The sequence below is a fragment of the Nipponia nippon genome, unplaced genomic scaffold (assembly GCF_047370975.1).
Source record: "Nipponia nippon isolate SJK-2023a ecotype South Korea unplaced genomic scaffold, ASM4737097v1 scaffold_7, whole genome shotgun sequence".
NCBI classification, from domain to species: domain Eukaryota; kingdom Metazoa; phylum Chordata; class Aves; order Pelecaniformes; family Threskiornithidae; genus Nipponia; species Nipponia nippon.
In genome coordinates this window covers 20096823-20114714 of record NW_028262391.1, presented here as the reverse complement: position 1 = coordinate 20114714, position 17892 = coordinate 20096823, and the positions used below count along the sequence as shown (strand labels likewise).

Sequence of the window (17892 nt, the reverse complement as noted above, 5' to 3'; positions counted from 1 at the left end):
CTCAAAGAGAGGAGGCAGTATTTGGAAGGGAGACAGGCAGGACTGGAGAGGTGTGTAGACCTTTATAAATTAGGGGTTGGACTCAGGACTTTGGGCAACCCCACTTTTGTGTTTCCAAGCTCTATTCTCCCATGTTAAAATTAAAAAAAAAATAAATCGCTCTGGTTTGGAAGAAGGCAATCAGTGCCTTTGTCATTACTTCAAAAAGCTCCTTCAGTTTAATGTCAGCATTGCCAATTTTCAGTGCAGCACAGCTGCAGCTTATGGCTGTAAAGCATGCTGAAAAGCAACTGATATTTTGGGGATCCTCATGTGAATAAGAGGGAGAACTGCATGTCTGAATATTAACGTATAGCACTGCTTTGATATTGTGATATCGGGTCGATTACTCCTCATTTTCTGAATTCAATATTTTTGCACACTGATTGTATGAAAAGGAGGTGGGTTTGACCAAGAATGCTGGATGTTTGGCATCAGAGCAAATAGTTAAATTAGAAGTAAGGTATGCAACAGTCTTGTGAAGCACAATGCATTATTCTCTTGTAGAAATTCTGTCTGAATCAATACAGAGATCTTGAATTTAGTTATGTAAATATTTCTAGGCAAACCAGTAAGGGGACTGCTTGCCCTTGCCAGTAAACCAGATGCACTGGCAGGGAAGGGAAAAAAAATAAATCTTGCTTGCTTTACTCCTCCCATGCTGACAGCTGATTGCATGGGCCACGGCAGCGCGAGCTGCTCTGTGCTCCTTTGCCAGTGCCCTTCTGATTTGGGGATACCTGGAGGGGCAGGTGCCAGTCAGCATGATTGTGTTTTGTTTGTTTGTTTTTTCTCAGTGAGGTTTCACATAGTGTTAGTTTGACCTTTAAGAGGCAAAGTGAACATGTTGGAGAACTCCTTCTTTGTGTCCTTGCACTCACGTGAATTTCCAAAAATGTTCGTGTTCAGTGAACACTCACAACAAAGTTCCTCCAATCAATTTCTGTTGACTTCTCAGTATGTTGGCTTCAACAGCTGAAATCCAGGGTTTTTCCTCCTCCCTGCTGTCTCCTTCTGTTCCTTCACAATGAGGAGGGGAAGAGAAAGGAGCGTCAAAAGAATTTCCCAAACAGAGCACTCCCAGTTACAATTTTCCAGGGCTGCTTGGTTTCAGAAAGCAAAATGCCCTGAAAACAATTTGATTGCAAATACATAGGTCTATGATCCTTGATACCAGTTAACAAAATACCTGACCACAGTGTGCACGTTAGGGGTACCAAAATGGTGGTGCCTCACCTACAGCTTACATTACTTATTTAACAACTTGCATTTGCATATTTTTAATCAAATATAAATGTAGTCAAACAGAACACTTGCTTGTACTTGTATCTGCCCTGACAGATGGTTAGGAATTGCTCACTGCCTGAGTTTGCCAGTCAGCAGAACCTTTGATCAAAGTTGATCAGTGCTGTCCACACATTTTCCAAGGAGGCTGACAAGCAAGCAATGCAGGCGACTCGATGGGCCACGTATACTGGTTGCAGCCTATTGCAGTTATAAAGCACATTTATTAAGGTAACATAGTATTTCTGAAGTGGCATTAATACCTATAAGTGAAATCGGTCCTAGTGTGCTGTACAAGGAATATTAATACTGTAAAAATGTTGACAGTAATTAGTTAAGCTTTTTGCCCCAGCTGTTTGCATTTTTATTCCCTGTTTAAGCATAGCATGCACAACTGTCCAATATTAGTAAATGCAATGAGGCTGTAAAATACCATGCATGCTGGATATACGTGGGTTTTGATCCAGAAAATGCTTGCTACTTGTGTAGATGCTTTTTGGAGTTAGTGCCATAAGAGCTGATTCAAGGTTTTGAAATACCTATGAGTCCTCCAACCCCCTCCAGGAGTACCCCAACTGTATTTGGTGTCACGAGCATGCAAGCATCAACAGTCACAGGAGGAATTCACTAGCTACAGTTGCTCAGTACTGCTGCAGGATTGGACCCCTATTAGGACAAAGAATCTATCTTGATCTATTTATTAAATATTGTGTAAATTTTTGTCATTCTGCATGAGTTTAGTAATAGAAAACTTCAGTGATAAACCAGTATATAAAGTATCTGGTCAGTGCATGCGGCAGAATAAAGGCTTTTTTATTTCAGTCTTTTCAGAATTGGAATGACTTTATCCTCTCGTATGAAAATAAATACCATAATAAAAGGACAATCGGCATGTCCTTGAGTGTCAGCTCATTTTTGACCTCCAAAAAGAAAGGGAAACAATGAGAAAAAAAATGCCGCATTGTTGTCATAAAAGAGAGTGTGAAGCAGATCAAGTTCTATGTCTCAGGGAAAAATGGATCAGAACTGCATTTATTGAAAGCCTGCTGAAGTTATCTTCAGTATAAAATTTCATATTATATTTCAGAAGTGAAATCTGGTTACTGGAGAAATTGATGGCAAAACTGCCATTAAGGTCGCTAGGGTGGGGTTTCTCTGTTGTACAAGTTTATCTGAATTTAGTTCGGCATATGCAGAAACTAGGCTTTACTAGAAGTCCAAAATGGAAATTATAGCGAAATAGCCATGTACTGGGGAAATGGCCCAGACTTTAACCATCAAAAAGCAGATACCATTTGCGAAGTTTCGAGACCGTGGAGTTACAGCTGTCTATGCTGTTAACATTGTTTTTAATCAGGTAGGCTTCATGCTGTAGACAGACTCCTAGGAAGGGACTACTGTATCTGGACTTACTTTTATTAATCAGAAAGGTTAGGAATTGGTCTAAAATGATGTCTACTGAAGCATCAGTAACACTGATAGAGTCTGTTTAGCTCATTGTCAGCTTCCCAGTTCACTCCTTTGCAGATACTGTGCCACTTACGGTGAATATATAGAAAGGCTCAATGCATGTTCCAACCCAGTGGAGTTCTAGCTGCTTCCAGTGTGAAAGCTGTGTGAAATTGCATGCGTGCACGTTGGGCTGCACTAAGACCTCCTTCACTGGTTTTACCCTGCAGGGATTAGTAGGAGATAGCTATACCCATGCCTGAAAATACTTCAAGATCAATTTAGTGACCCTGAACATCAGCCTTATGCTCATGTTCAGGCTTAGTTGATAGAAAAGGATGTCTTGAGAGGTGGAAGAGGTGACAGGAGCAAACCCTTTGCATCCTCTGAATCTTCACGATTTTAACAGTCAGGTTACCATTGTACAGAAATAATTTTGATACAGAGGCACAGAGAACAAGGGGAAAAAATATTGGTGTGCTACTTAAGTATTAACTGCCTGAAACCAGCTGCTTGTTGCTGCTGCCACTTCAAATGATCAAAAACGGGGAAAAAAAAATTAAAGGGTAGAAAAGTATTTCTCTTTTTCTCTCTTCATCCCTTGCAGATCGCTTACTCCATGGATGTAAAAGCATTTTGTTCTTCTATTTAGGGCTGTGCCTGAAGGCCCAGAGTGGATTGCTAGAATCTATAAGAGCTTTTAATTTATTATTTATTTTTTTGTTAGAATCAGTGCTTACCCTGATCAAAATTTTGCTTGTCCTGCAGTGTAATAAAGATTAGAAATATGTCTGTATATTAGGAAATGGAGGAAAGATTTTTGTCACTGATTACACAGGGGCTCTGCCCGTAGAATCTGCGTGCAGACAGGATACTCGTTGCCTGTTCAATAAGATCACTTCTAGTTGCAGTGCTGGCATGGTTCTCGGGCTGATTCCGAGAAGTCACACCATCCTTCTTCGGGGAAGGGAGGGATGCTCTAGTAGTGAAGAAGCAAACATGCCTTAGAGAGCTGAGTTCAGCTGCCAGGTCTGCCAGTGTGTCGCTCAGTCACTCTCTGCATCGACTCCTTGTTTGTAAGATGAGGACCCCCCTCACTGGGCTGTGCACTCAAGATGCCACTCAAGATCGTAATGTCTCAGGACCTGACAGTAATCAGTATTTGAAATAAGAAGATGGCACAATTCCGTTTTACTGAAGTTCTATTTTACTTGTTTCATAAGTAGTTAATCCAGTCGTGTAGAATTTAGATAGCCAGTATGTTTCTTGAAATTATACCTTGCCTTTAGTCACCTGTAGTATTTACTGATGTGTCTGTACACCAGAGTTCCCGTGACTCCCAGGGTGTCTGCTGCTGAGTGGAAAACCTCTGGGGCCTTTCTGAGAGCTTTTACGTTGCCTGCCATGGAGCCAGGAGTCACCTAGGGATCTAAGCGTGTCTGTGCTCCATGCTGCAGGTGCTGTAAACCCAAGTGTCTGTCATACCTGTGGAAGAAATATGGAAGCTTGGAGAATTCAAGGACTTCAGAGTTTCTTGTCCATTCTTGGAGCTTCAAGCTAACAAGCTGTTGGGCAACAGATGACTAGGGCTTATGGGCTCGTGTCTAGGTTACTAACAAATATAGGAAACTATTTCACAATGTTTCTTTCCAGATTTTGAACCTGAAAAAAATTTTTAACTTTCTTGTTCCAAAAAATGGAGCAGTATTTTCCACCTGAACTTTGGAATATCCTGCAGAATAGGAATTTTGTCAGGTGATCTGCTCTAGTACAGCTTTATCTAAACTGCAAAAAGGACCTGTTGTCCTGGGATAGAAGCCTTTTCAGTCCAATTCAAACTGAGATTCAGGGAGGTCAGTGTCATTGCAACTGAAGGGTATTAGGAAAAGGGAAGGGGTGGGAGAAAACCTTTTTGGGATTGGAACAATGTATAACTGGATGGATCGGCATTGCTTGAAAGAAGAAACTCTTGGTTTTTATCTTCTCTTGTCTCGAGTAATGTTGTTCTGTGTTCTGAATTGCTTTGTTTATTATCCTTTAGACAGGAGAAAGTCTAAAAATTGTCTCTTACAGAGATGCTAATTACAATTGACACAATCTCGCTGTCATAAACCATAAGCTATTTTCCTACTGATTAAGGTATTATGTGTTTTTCAACCTGCAGGAAACGTTGCTTTCCTTTGTTCATTATCTCCTGCAAGATGATGAGTTCTAATCAGGAGGAGGTCACTTTGGGCGCTTTTCTCCAGTATATTGAAGATATGGGGATGAAGGCCTATGATGGCTTGGTTATACAGAATGCATCAGACATTGCTCGAGAGAATGATCGCATGAGGAATGAAACAAACCTGGCTTACTTGAAAGAAAAGAGCGAAAAACGCCGAAAACAAGAAGAAGCAATAAAACGGTAAATATTTTGATAAAAAGATGAGTGGTCTGGCGGAATGAATGAACAGTGAGGGGCTCAGTCTCAGATATGGCAAATATGTGTAGACAAGTTCATTTCTAAGCAGCTTGCTGGTAAAAGCAGCACAGACCGTTGTCCCATGTCAGGCTGCTAATTGCACGTGTTACATTGGGTAGACATGATGCTGACTGGTTTTACCTCACTCAATGGAACAAAGTATTCCCATACAAATGTATTCAGTTTAAGCACCTGTGGCATCTTCAGCAGGTGTGATTTGTAACAAAAAGTTTAGGTGTTTGGAATAGGAGGTATAGATCTAATGGAAAATAGGTCCTCATCCACTCAGTGCTTTTAGATGGACAGCGTGTACTTTGTGCAAAGATATATTGGTGTGTGAGCTCTTGCAAGACAGGGACAGCCTCACAGATCAAAACAGACTCTCCTTGAGTTGATGTTTTAAATCTGGTACATTTTCAAAGCTCTCTAATTGCTGTCTGAGGTTTAAAAAAAAAAAAAAAGTCTGTTATTTATGATTTCCTCACCATTCTGCATGCTCTGAAGTCAGTAAAAATATTGCAATCATTTAAAGGAAAATGGATCAAGCCCCTGATGGGCAGAACCCTGTAATGGCTCTTGAACAATTCCATTGATTTTAATTGACAGTTAATGAGAGGAGCACTCACATGACCTGGCCTCTTGTGCCAATGCATAACAATGAAATCTCTGCAGCCTCTTGGAGAGGAAAAGAAGGTTGAATGGGATAGGTATAAACATTTATTATATACATATTTGCATAATAAAAAAATGTATTTTCTTGAGGAGAGGGACAAATTGTGTAATACAGGCAAATCATCCATCCAAACGCTAAACTTCTATGTGCAAATGGATGGCTTGAGCACAAACTGATAGGTCCTTTGAATTTTTTCCCCCAGCGTGAATCTTCTGTATTTCAGTTTAAGTGATTAAATTTTATGCTATGTCTTGGGTACTGTACATCCAGGTATAACAGACATGCTGTGCTGTGAACGTTCCAGCAACGCCTCAGTAGTCTGGTAATTCTGATGGAATGTTTAAAGGAAAAGAGCAACACATACAGTTTGACAGAGAAGGGAGAAGCAGCAATGTAAAGCAAAATGATGGCTGCTTTATGTTCCAGGAAGTAGAATTTTTTGGATTGTCGCTAATTTGGTTGGGGAGATACAACTAATGTGAAATCAAGGTGAATAATGAGAGCCCATGCAGTGTGTATTTTGGTACCTTCTGGACTATTATCGTGTCAGCTCAACTTTTGGGTGATGTTTAGGAGAACTCAAACTATCAGGGAGTCAAAGGCAGAGGCTGCTTGTGGCAGGAGCCATACTATACACAACATCATGAGAGAAAATGTTTTTCCATGTAGGAGATTAATGTAGGAGGGGTTTTTTTGTTTGTTTTGATTTATACTGGATACACATTTTGTTTCATTCTTGCCATCTTTGTTTAGTGTTCATCTCTCTTTTGATTGCTGAATAGCTACATATACTGTAAAATTCCCAAGAGGAAAGGGTAGGGAGACCCACCTCAAAATATTTCTTAATGTGATGGAGAGGGAAGTTAAATTCTCGTTACATGAAGCAGGGGAAGAATTTGAATCTGTCTCACCTGCTAAGTGAGCGCATATAAAAGTGCTAGTCAATAAATTGCCATTTTAAAGTAGTGAGATGAAGAGTACTTTCTCATTGTACATTGCTGGCTCTTCCCCACTGAGGAAAATAATAAAAACATAAACATTGTAAATATTTTTAATTTATTGAAACTTCACTATTTGATTAATTTAGAATTGGCTGGAAAAATAAATTTCCCAGTCCTTGTGGCAACTTCTTCATTTGATGATAAGCTTTGTTAAACTGTCAACGTATACAGATGTATTTAGAATATAGTCTTCAGAGTTGACAGCTAATGAGGCTGTACTCTGGCTAACCTGTTTACATGCGCTTTAGTATGTGTGAACATAAAGGTCACGAAGTGCCAGAACAGGTTTTGTTATGAGTAAGTTTCTTGGGGCACGAGAGATTAAGTTGTGGACCTACCTGGTTCTTTATAGTCCTCTAGCCAAGGTTCTCTGCCTAATTTGAATGGCGGTTACAGCATTTCCTACCTTGTGGTTGGTTTGTGTGGTTTTATTTATTGATCTTGGCAAAGTGATTTGACGAAGAGCTCTGGATAAGTGCAGATGATTTAGGGCTGAGCTAAACCATGAAATTCTTGCTCATACTAAACTGAGACAGCTGAGAACAGTGCTGTGCTCCCCAGATACGGAGTCAGAAAACAGAAGGAAGATTACCAGCAATATAATGGGTTTATCAGGGGAACAGCATGTATATCTATGTGGACTGAAGGCATCAATATTTCTTGGATATAGTGCTCTTCTGTAGGAAACCATGTTTGCAGTGGTCCCCTCTACTCCCTCCCCACTTGGCTTATCTCAGTAACATTGAGGGGGTAGACGATATCCATCTGAAGAAACAAAGTAGGAAAAACACCTTAGGAAATCTTGGAAAATGCTGTATTCGAGTCTTTTTTTCTGTCTTTGCCCTGTGTAAACTTGGAGAGGGCAAACGAGATATTAGTGATCAACCCTTGATTAGGAAAACTAAAAGCAATGGCAGACCAAGGGAGCACATCTGATTTGACTGAAGGAACAGTGATGTCTGAAGTCGCTTAGGCTGATTGCAGCTGAGTCTGCTCCCTGTAGTAACCTCCAGAGATTCATCCAAGACCATGTTGTCTATTGAAACACAGGAGTCAGGAAAGGTGAAGTAGATTATTGATTTCTTCTTTGTTCTGTACTATTTTCCTTGTATCTTTACCTTATCTTGGTGGATATTTATATTATACGTAATTCCTGATATTGTGGCCTAGATAGCAAGCTCTGCACATGTGCAGTGATAACAGTTCTACCAGTCTGGAGACTACCAACAGCTGAAAACAATCTCCTTAGCAACAAGGGAGTCATCCCCTGTGATTAACTGCAGGTAGATTTTGAGCAGGAGATGGGGTTCCAGCAAACACTCTCCTTTTGCTTGTGGGAATCAAAATAAAGCAACTTTAAGTCTTTGGCACCTACTGAAAATCACCTAATAGTCCGATTATTGAATTTTTGAGAAGCTATTCACTTTTAGTGTTCAGATGGTCTCTTTTAGAAGAAGGCTGATCATGTATATTAACAACATAGCAATGAGTAATTTATTATCTAATAAAGTGGTAGTATTCACACACAACACTATTTGGAAGCAGCTGTTATTTACCTAAATCATCTCATAACCATGCTGAATGACTTAAAAGTTCATTGAAATGCATTAGTCTGAGCAGTTTGGAAACAAGATCTGAAAAATTACCTAAAAACAAAAGCCGTTTGATTGTATGTTTTGCCTTCCTAAGGATACACTGTGTTGTGTTTCTTCAGTAGCACTGATGTACCTTCAGTGTGATTGCTATCTTGTCGTGTGTGGTTCTGAGAGGTTAATTGTGGGGAAAAATGTATAGATCTGCTGTATATTGCAGGGGAGAAAACACATTGTATTGGATTGGAGAAAAAAAAGCAACTAGTCTTTGTCTCCTTTTGCTGGGCTGAGTCAGCTGATCTGATCTGAATTTCTGACCTAATTTTAGTATGGTACTTAGCAATCATGCAGAGAAAATAAGGTTAATGTGCTGATCGGTAGCTGAGAGTAAGCCACAATAAATATCTTAGTGTGTATATATATATATATACATAGGGCCTAATTTTTAGACATTTTTTCTTCCATCTTTTATTCGTCTGGTTTCACTACTTGATCATTCACTACTTATCTGTTCAGGCGGCTGTGTCCAGACCAAGAGAAGGTACTGGCGTATTGCCCACAGAGCTTATAAATTGCAAATAAAGTTATGAAGCAGTATCATTTTCACTGGCAATAAAGTTGCAGTACTGTGAGATGTACATTTGCCATGATACAATATCTGCCGTAGGCAGCATTTCTGTGAACAGAAGGTAGATTTGCCTTGGCTGTTACGGGTGCCAGGGAAAAGGTGAGTATTTTGAGTTTACATAGGGCATCTGTTAGAATGAGCAGTTGCTTTCTGACTCATCCATAACTGACGTACATATATTTAGATACTTTCTCTCTATTATGCATAGTTTTGTGTGGATACTTCACCAGTGCTTTTTTTTGATTGTATAAATACAAAAGCTTGGTAAGAAACAAATAATGAACCCTCCTCCTCTGAAGGCTGAGGAGGATTAATGCATGTTGCATTAATCATAGGGAGTGGCTGGCGCACACTTTTGTAGGAGATGTATGCCTTCAAAGTTTTGGCTTCTAGCTTTTAGGTGTCATTTAAGCTACTGTTTCTGTTGGCAATGTCGTCATTTTGATTGGCAACACTATGAAGATGTGACTGCGCTGGTGTAAAGCTGATGGTGTTGGTGGGCATGAATTTCTACCTGCCAAATCCTGGATGTAGCCATCAAAATATTTATTTCTGCTTCTAATGGTTTCCCTTACTTGTAGCTCATTCCCAGCACCTAAATGGCTCTGTGGAAAGCCTTGTTTCTGTTTGTTGAGGGAAGTATCCAGACAGATCCTGTCAAGAGGAGGAGCTTTTAGGAGCACTGTTCTGTGCTAAAGCTAGCAGAAATGGGCCAGCCAGCCAGTGGCAGAGTTAAGCTCTTGTAATAAAGAAGGAATTGTAATGAACAGCTGTCATCCTAACCTCTCCTTCCTTTGGCAAATCAAATATTGAAGACTAGCCCATCGGCAAAAGTAAGATCATATTTTTCTCTTGCTCTATTCTTTTTTTTTTTTAAGGTTGTGCAAGTAATTGAATTCAGGTATTATCTGTCTGTAGTTTTCTGTAGTTTCTGTCCTTAGGTTCCTTCGTAAACAAGACATAAGTTATGTGTCCTTCAGCTAAAAAGTTAAGCGTTATCAAGTGTGGGCGACAGCAAACCAAATATAAAAATATTTCTATGCATCAGATTATTCACTGCCAAAAGCTCCGTTCAGCTGAGAAAATGTGTGTAATCTTAGAGTATATGGACACGCTGAGGTGTTTCTACCAAAAGGTTTCTACCAGAATCAAAAATAACCTAAGTAAAATAATTTCATTATGAACTTATTGTTTATAATAATGTCTTGAAATCAGAAAAATACTTTAGGTAAAAGAATGCTTGAAGTATTGTTTTCTGAAAATTTGTCTGTAGTTGAAATTTTGCATAGTGAACTACATGTGTCTAAATTTGCAGGAATACTTATGCTTACTAGATTACAATGTGCTTACAGCCAGATCTCAAGAAAAATGTGAAGTAAGTGCAATAAATATTTTGGATCATGGCGAGGGGCTCAGCTGAAGTACCTGCAAGCACATTATTGAGATGTTATAAACTACAAGCTTGTGAACTTGTTATTGGTTAGCTGTGTCGGTGTGGTTTTTTGTGTTGTGTTTTGGTTTTGGGTGTTTTTAATTCAAATCTAAGTTCACTCGGTGAATGTGATTTTTGGATGTGAGGTCAGTGGTATATGCTCCTTTAATCAAAGGTATGTATTATGAGGAAGCTTAAGTGTGGCACTGGTTGTTTTCCTTATCTTCTTCCTGGACATGTTGCATATTCATTTCATCCTAGATTAAATTATTGCTGTGATACCACCTTTATGGTGGCAGTGGCTGATGAGGTGTGATAGAGACTAATTTTAGTATGATTTCAAAACCTTTTTCTCATCAAAATATCATAGGGTCTCTTTTGAAGTTGGGTTAACATAGAAGGAGTAGCATTGATAGGTTTTTTTTGTTGTGGGTTTTGTTTTTGTTTTTTTTATGCAGAGTATGTAAAATGGTTGTGCAGTCAGTGACCTCCAAATGTATTTTTGTTGCATTTATAAGTAAACAGATGTGATGATCTAGCCAAGAAATCCTCCCTCCCAAATGCTCATATCCATATGGCCGCCTGTATTATTGCCACACAAAATAAACAACAGACACAATGCAAACTATATTCTATTGCTGGTGCTGTTATTCTGAGAAGTTTTATTTTAGGACAGTCATGCAACAAATGTCATTTAAAATTTACCATAGAGACTGGTAGCCTGCTTGGTAATTCCAAGTACCAAGGAAATAAAGCAGAAATCATTATCAATTTGGTATTTAAATCTTGATGCTATTGTCAGTGAATCTTCCATGATTCTAGAGCTCCTGCCTACAACTTTTACTCTTTTTCAGGGAAGTTATATGATCTCTTCCCCTTCATCATTCCACAAAATGCTCAGACATATACTGGCCCATCATGTAAATGGATGCATTTTTGCTCAGGATTCATTTGCTATATTTAAAAGCATAATTGGAAGTGTGGGGTCAGAGAGCCCAGAGGACTTTTAAATGGGTTACAGACCCCTTTTCTTCTTGTAAAAATCCAGTGTAAGTGGCTCCATGTTATTGGTATTCGCAGGCTTTCTGGCCACCTGTGCAAATGAGTGAACTGGCCTTGCTCCAGTTCTGTTTGGGCGTGTGTTCCCATACAGCCTACAGGCTGGTGCCTCCTCGGCAGCCTGAGTCATTCTGGAGGAGCTCTGTTGTACCACTGCAGACAGTCCTTGACATACCATTGCTGAAGGATGCGGGGGGGGGGGGGGGGGGAGGGGGGTTATGGACCTTAATGTCCAGTTTTTAGTCATTCCTTCCCATTCCGCTTTTATTTCTAGGGTTTTTTTTCTCACTGTCTCTCTATTACTCTTTAACTATAAGATTTGGGATTGTAATTTTAACCTGGTAGTTAAAATTATCCAGCAGTGCCTCTAACCAAAATGCCCCCCTTAGCAAGACAGAGATGCACATGGAGCTGTGGGGAAGTAGATATTTTGCACAACGTTCTGGCGGTGCTGCTATTTCTAGTCAAAAGTTTGCATTTGCTTGGAAAATGTCTTCAAGTATATTATGAAATTGCATAGAGTAGACCATAAATAAATAAAAACTGGTATTATGAAGACTGGATTAAAAGAAAGGAAGGCTGTTTTGAAGCATGCCCAAATAGAGTCTTTATAACTAATCTGGGTTGGACTTCATTAATGGAGAAGTACATTCAGTAAAACAGCACAATTAATATGCCATGTAACATTAAAAAAGTCTAGCCCAGGACTGCTGGCAAAATTGAAGCGTTGATCTGTTCTGGTTCAAGGCTTGCAGTAACCAGAAAGTACTCCATACTGAAGTTCACTGACACCTGACAAATGTTGTAATTGCCTGTGACCTGAATTAAGAACTGACCTTATAACCTGAAGGACAGATACTTGTACAAAAGACATGCAGAAAGTACTCTCATGACCCATAAGTAGCAAAATTGCAGCTAGCCACACTCCTGCATGGGCATGCATGCAGGTTCAGCCACATGCACTTTGGAAATTCTGTCAAAACTGTCTGTAATAAACACTGGGAATATGCAGCACTGGTCTGAGAACCAGCAGAACTGAAGGTCTGTGTTAGCATTAGAATAATACGAGTGAATCTTTCTGTGCCTTCAGGAAAATTCATTGTTTAACAATACCTGTTCATAAAGTTGCAGAAAAACAAACACGTTATTTGAGCGAAGCAGCTCAGTGCATTGCTCTTTCCAGGGCCATAAATCACAGCTGTATTTTGCTGTCATTAATAATAATAAAGATTACTTCATGCCCCACCCAGCTGGCAGGCATTTGTTCCCTTTGCATGTTGTCCTTCTCAGCACTGTTCTGACAGGCTATGCATGCTTTTATTTATTTACTTATTTATTTATTTTCCTCCACAGGAAAGCACAAACATAGTATGGTGCTTGATAATTTAATTGGTATGTTTATTTTCTTAGCCTAAAGAAGAGAGTCCAGTCTTGGGTATACCCCTGAAAGTGGAGAATGTCAGTACAGACCACCCTTGCAACAGAAGCATCTGGTGATCAGCACCTTGTTGCTGAGTTACGCTAGATCAGTGGCTAAAATTTGTATGAAAACAGGAATGTGCATGTGCACTGATTAGATTTTTATGCAATTGGATTAAAATGGGAGTAAGGAGAGATTAGAGAAGTGGATTGCAGAGACATTACTAGCTGTAGGTTTTATAGTTAATTTGAGACTCCTTTTATTTTTCTTTCTGGCTTTCCACTCTAATTTGACTTGTAATTCTAAGTGAAGTCAGTTTAAAAATACTTAAAAAAAAAAAAAAAAAGGCAAAACAAAACCAAAACCAACCAAACAAAAAACCCCCTACCGTGTGGAGTGCGTCCTCTGCACAGGGCCTTCTTCAACAATATAGAGCCAGCAGCCATCTCCTGCGCCGAGGCCGTGGCGGAGCTGGCACGGGGCAGGCACCGCTCAGCCCTCGGGAGAGCCCCGCGTAGCCAGGGGTTGGCCGTGCCGGTGCGCTGCTAGGGGCCAGAGCTGCCGGGAGCCTGCGAATGAGCAAAGTGAGCTGGTTTGGTCCCACAGAAGGCAGTCATAAGTGGAACTGTTGTTTATTTCATTTTTTATTGCACAGTACCAAAGGACCCCAAATGGAAATTAGATTCCTCTGAAACACTAACCCAGTGCACGCACGCAGCACAAAGAAAGCTCACAGCATGAGCTGAAATTGTACCCAACAGGTGACTAAAGGGACAGCTGAAGAGTTACGGGACTGCTCATTTCCTTTCCTATATTAGTACAGCAAAGAATAAACTGAAGTGTATCCCCAGTGGTTGTGATGAATTACATCCAGCAGTACTCTGAAAGATAGAGAGAAACAAACACTTCCCATAGACTCTGGCAGATGCTTCTGGAACATGTCAAGATTGAGAGGGCCACAGCCACCTAAAGCCCACAGGAATATTCCTGCCAGCAAGCATGTTACTTGACAAAATTGTAACATTTTAAAATATCAAAAATGAGAGTAACTGTAGGGTTCACCATAAATTAATAAGATTTACCTGAGTTTAATCCATTTCTCCTTTTGGTGGATTTTATAGGGCGTATCTCACCAGTAGATCCTCTGCTAGCTGAGGGCACTTCAGTTATTAAGTTGAGATCACATGTTAGGAGCCATTAAGCAAATTGCTTTGTACAGCCTTTCCCTGAATGCTAGGGCAAATGCAGTATTTCATACCCTTAGCTAATTTCATGCTGTAATTTAATTTCTGAAACATACTTTTAATTGAATCTTTAAAGACAAAAGGAAACTGCTGAGTCCTTTAGTATTGCAAAAGAGATTGTTTAAAAATGTAACCCATCTAGAGAATAATCTTCTATAATTAAACATAAAGTTTGTTTTTCTTCTCTGCATGCAGCTATGGAAAAGCAAATTCCTGCTGTCTGGAGAAAGCTCAGGGCTGAAAGAGAGGTATTGGGGAATGTGAGAAGTTATTTATCTTATGCTCAGCTTTGTAACTCTGACATGAGACAATCCTGCAGCCCTCCACAATGTGCAAGTCTGAATAAGTAAACAAAGGGAGGCTAATTAAAAAATCAGTCTGCTAACACCAAAATCACATTAGTTGGAGCTCTGACTAGTGATCTCATTTTTTTCTAATTTTTGGTAATGAGATGAACTTGAGAGAGATGTCAGCTATTTTGTAATAAACAAAACAGAGTAGCACAACAGAATCAGTTTTTTGCATCTTGAAACGGCATCCATTATTTTAGTGGTTAGATTTTGATATTCATCTTCCATAAGCAGAGAGATTCAAGGTAGTTTCAGGAAAAATCCATATAATCTGTTATGCAATTTTGTTATGGGAGAAACATCTTGATTGGATCAGTAGTGATGCAGGTCTTCAATTTTATGGACATCCGATTAAAAATAATAACAATCAACGCTAAATGCAGCCCACTCTAATGGCGAGGAAATCCTGGAGCATCGCTTTGTGGTTTAGTATTCTGATTCCTTTAAATCAGCAAGTGATTTGCAATGGAGATTTTCCCTTTTATTGCTATTGGAAAAAAACCTATGATGCACAGTGGAAGTGAGATGTGTATGGGGACATGAAGAATGTAAGTGGAGTAAGAAGCATAAAGTTAAGAGAGAAGGATCTGAAATTAACCCATGAAGTCCCAACACAGTATCTTCTAATAAAGGGAAAGAACAAAAGCAACATCTTGTTCTTTACGTGCTGGGGTAGCTTTGCATTTCCAGATGCCCTGAGTTGGTAGTAATGAATGATGCTGTAGGTTTCGAGACCAGCCCCATGTAAGTGATGGAAGAGTTTGGAAGCCACTGTAGGGGTGGGGGGAATCCATTTGGCTTTAACTCAAATTTAATTTTTATTTGGTTTTCTTGCTGGAAGGAGACACTGGAGAGAATCAATTGTCTTTTCAATACAGGTTATTTCTTTTCAAGCACTTCTACAAAAAGCATGGAGATATATTTTTTATATTTCTATAAAAAATTCCAATTGCATTGAGGTCTGCCTGCTTTTATGTAATTGCTCAGAGGCTCGGGCACTCGCTCTTTATGGTTAGGCTCCTTGTAATTTTTTGCTTGAAGGTTGTTTGTTCTGTAGTATCAGAAATTATTTCAGGACTTGGATATCTTCCCTCTTAGAGCAGTAGCACACATGAAAAATCACTTGGAGACGTGTTAAACGCTGAAGGTCAAGGTATGCCAAAGGTCTTTGGGCATTTCATGGTACATCCTGGTACCATAGCGAGGTTCCTAAAAGGGCAGGAACGGTGTGCCTCGCTGGAACTGACCTCGGTCAGGTAAAACAGTCCTACGGGTGCCCCTACAGGAACGGAATCATCTCTATAAACCTGGCTCTGGGTTGCAAGTAGCTCCAGCCGTATTCTGTTGCCGAGTTAGGAACGGCAGCCCATACCATGCAGGTCTTCATCAGCCTGTTGTATTAGCAAGCTGCTTAATTTTGGTGCCAGATGTTTAAACTCTGATGATATGTTTCCTACCTCAGTGTCAGGAATATCTTTCACAGGAATCTGTTGTGTGTACTGTCAGCCTGTGGATTATCACATAAAAAAAAGCAATGACTGAATTTGAGAGTTGGTTTGACATGCTTTTTGTTATTTCACTGGAACAGTTGTCCCCCGTTCCTCTATCTACCGGTTATATCTGTGTTTTGAGGGCTGAAGCAGAAATACAATTTTCTGTGTATTTAAATGGAAAAGTATACTGAAATTCATGTACCGCAATATATGCCAAATATACAGCTGCTTTCAAAGACTGAACTGATAGCGTTTGTGTTACATGGCTATTGTTTTGAGATTAAAAGTTTTTAATCAGCATATCACAAATACCATTTAACAGATAATTTAAATTGTTTCAGCTTTACATCCGAACTGTTAGGCTAAGCAAAGCGCCGGTTTTTTTCCTAGGAAATCATATTCCTGCAGTGTTAATCTGAATTCTGCTACGTCTGTCATGAAGCAGATCAAGAACTGCATATGTACTTGCCATGGCAACCCCTCTGTCACGTGGCACACGCGCTAGTTCAGCCAAAGAGCTTCATGGCTTATTACACAGGCATGCACAGACCCAGGCACACGCCGTTTTGGCACGTGACTGCTCTAGCCCTGGCAGCTTTTTAAAGGGAAACTGTGTTTGAGCATCATAGTGTTTTTATCAGCATCATCTTGCCTAAATTCCTTTCTCTCCTCTTAGATTCTGTGTTGAGTTTTTTAAAAAAATGGATGAAGGTTGACAAGACTGCTTATAGGTATTTTCTTCTGTTTATCTTTCATTTGGTAAAAAATCTATGTGCAAAGATAAAATAGTGGGGTTTTTAATTTTTTTGTTTTTTGTTTTTTAATTAGAAATTAAGGGCCTCTTTGGTACAGTTGAGTGAACAATGTACTGCTTCTTTGGACATATTTTCTGCTGTCACCTCCTGTGGGCTTTTACTAGATTTCAGGAGAGTAAATGAGGACAGAGGAAAAAAAAACCCTGGTCCTGTTACGTGTGACACTTGATTAGCAAATCTGAGGGGCTGCAACATCAAGGGAATGAGTGGTGGTGAGCAAAGAGAAGTTAAGAGGTGGGGCTGGAGTTGAGCAAGTATGTCTGTCTGCACCTTAATGTCCGTGAAGGAAAGGAGAACAGCAGAAATGCAGTCTTGCCCCGACTCCATTGCTAAAGGGCAGGCGCAGTGTATGCTGCCGCTGGCGTCATCTCTGCTGCCCACTGGCACTGTTCTTGAGGAGCAGCGCACTTGTATGCTCAGAGGGGAGCTGCTGGAAAACTGATTCTTTAGCAAAACAGCACACAAGGGAAAGGAATCCCTTTCCCATTCTGTTCGCCTTTCCTCTATTGGATTGCCTGACTGAAGTGGCATGGTTTTTCTTTCTCATCTAGTTGAAACCTGAGGTTTTTGTGGCAAGCACTCCATCTGACCCCAGATACATCGCCAGGTGCCTGACTAAAATGGAGAACGACATTCTGCAAAGCAATAAATCATTGTGAAAAGACTGTATTAGTCTTAATTAGTAATTGCCCCCCAAACCCCCTGTTATTTAGTCTCCTATGTCTGCTGTGAAGATGCAATTTACAAGGAGTTAAGGGACCAACTCTCAAGTCCATGTGCTGAAATTAATCATTTTTGTGATTTATGTTGTTGCTTTTGAACTTAAGGAAAATCTATTTTCAATGTCCGGTTCCAGTCTATCAGATTTTCATCTTCATTTCCCAAGTAATCAGTCAAGGTGCAAATACTTATAATTAATGCTATTCAGTGAGAGACTGCTGGTTCCTTG

At 39.8% G+C, this 17892-nt stretch overlaps 1 protein-coding gene across 5 annotated transcripts in view; it reads left to right on the top strand.

The window, feature by feature from the left end:
• The window catches only part of NYAP2 (neuronal tyrosine-phosphorylated phosphoinositide-3-kinase adaptor 2), a 181565-nt gene that overhangs the window by 32837 nt on the left and 130836 nt on the right, over positions 1 to 17892 (top strand). For 3 of the 5 annotated variants that reach the window (XM_087740700.1, XM_087740701.1, XM_009465429.2), the window contains one exon: positions 4937 to 5179. The exons of 1 other annotated variant lie outside the window; for it this stretch is intronic. In XM_087740700.1, coding sequence (XP_087596826.1) covers positions 4937 to 5179 — 243 coding nt within the window. Of the gene's footprint in view, positions 1 to 4936; positions 5180 to 9856; positions 9964 to 17892 lie in introns of those variants that run through there. One more of the 5 variants, XM_087740703.1, reaches the window with a different exon arrangement.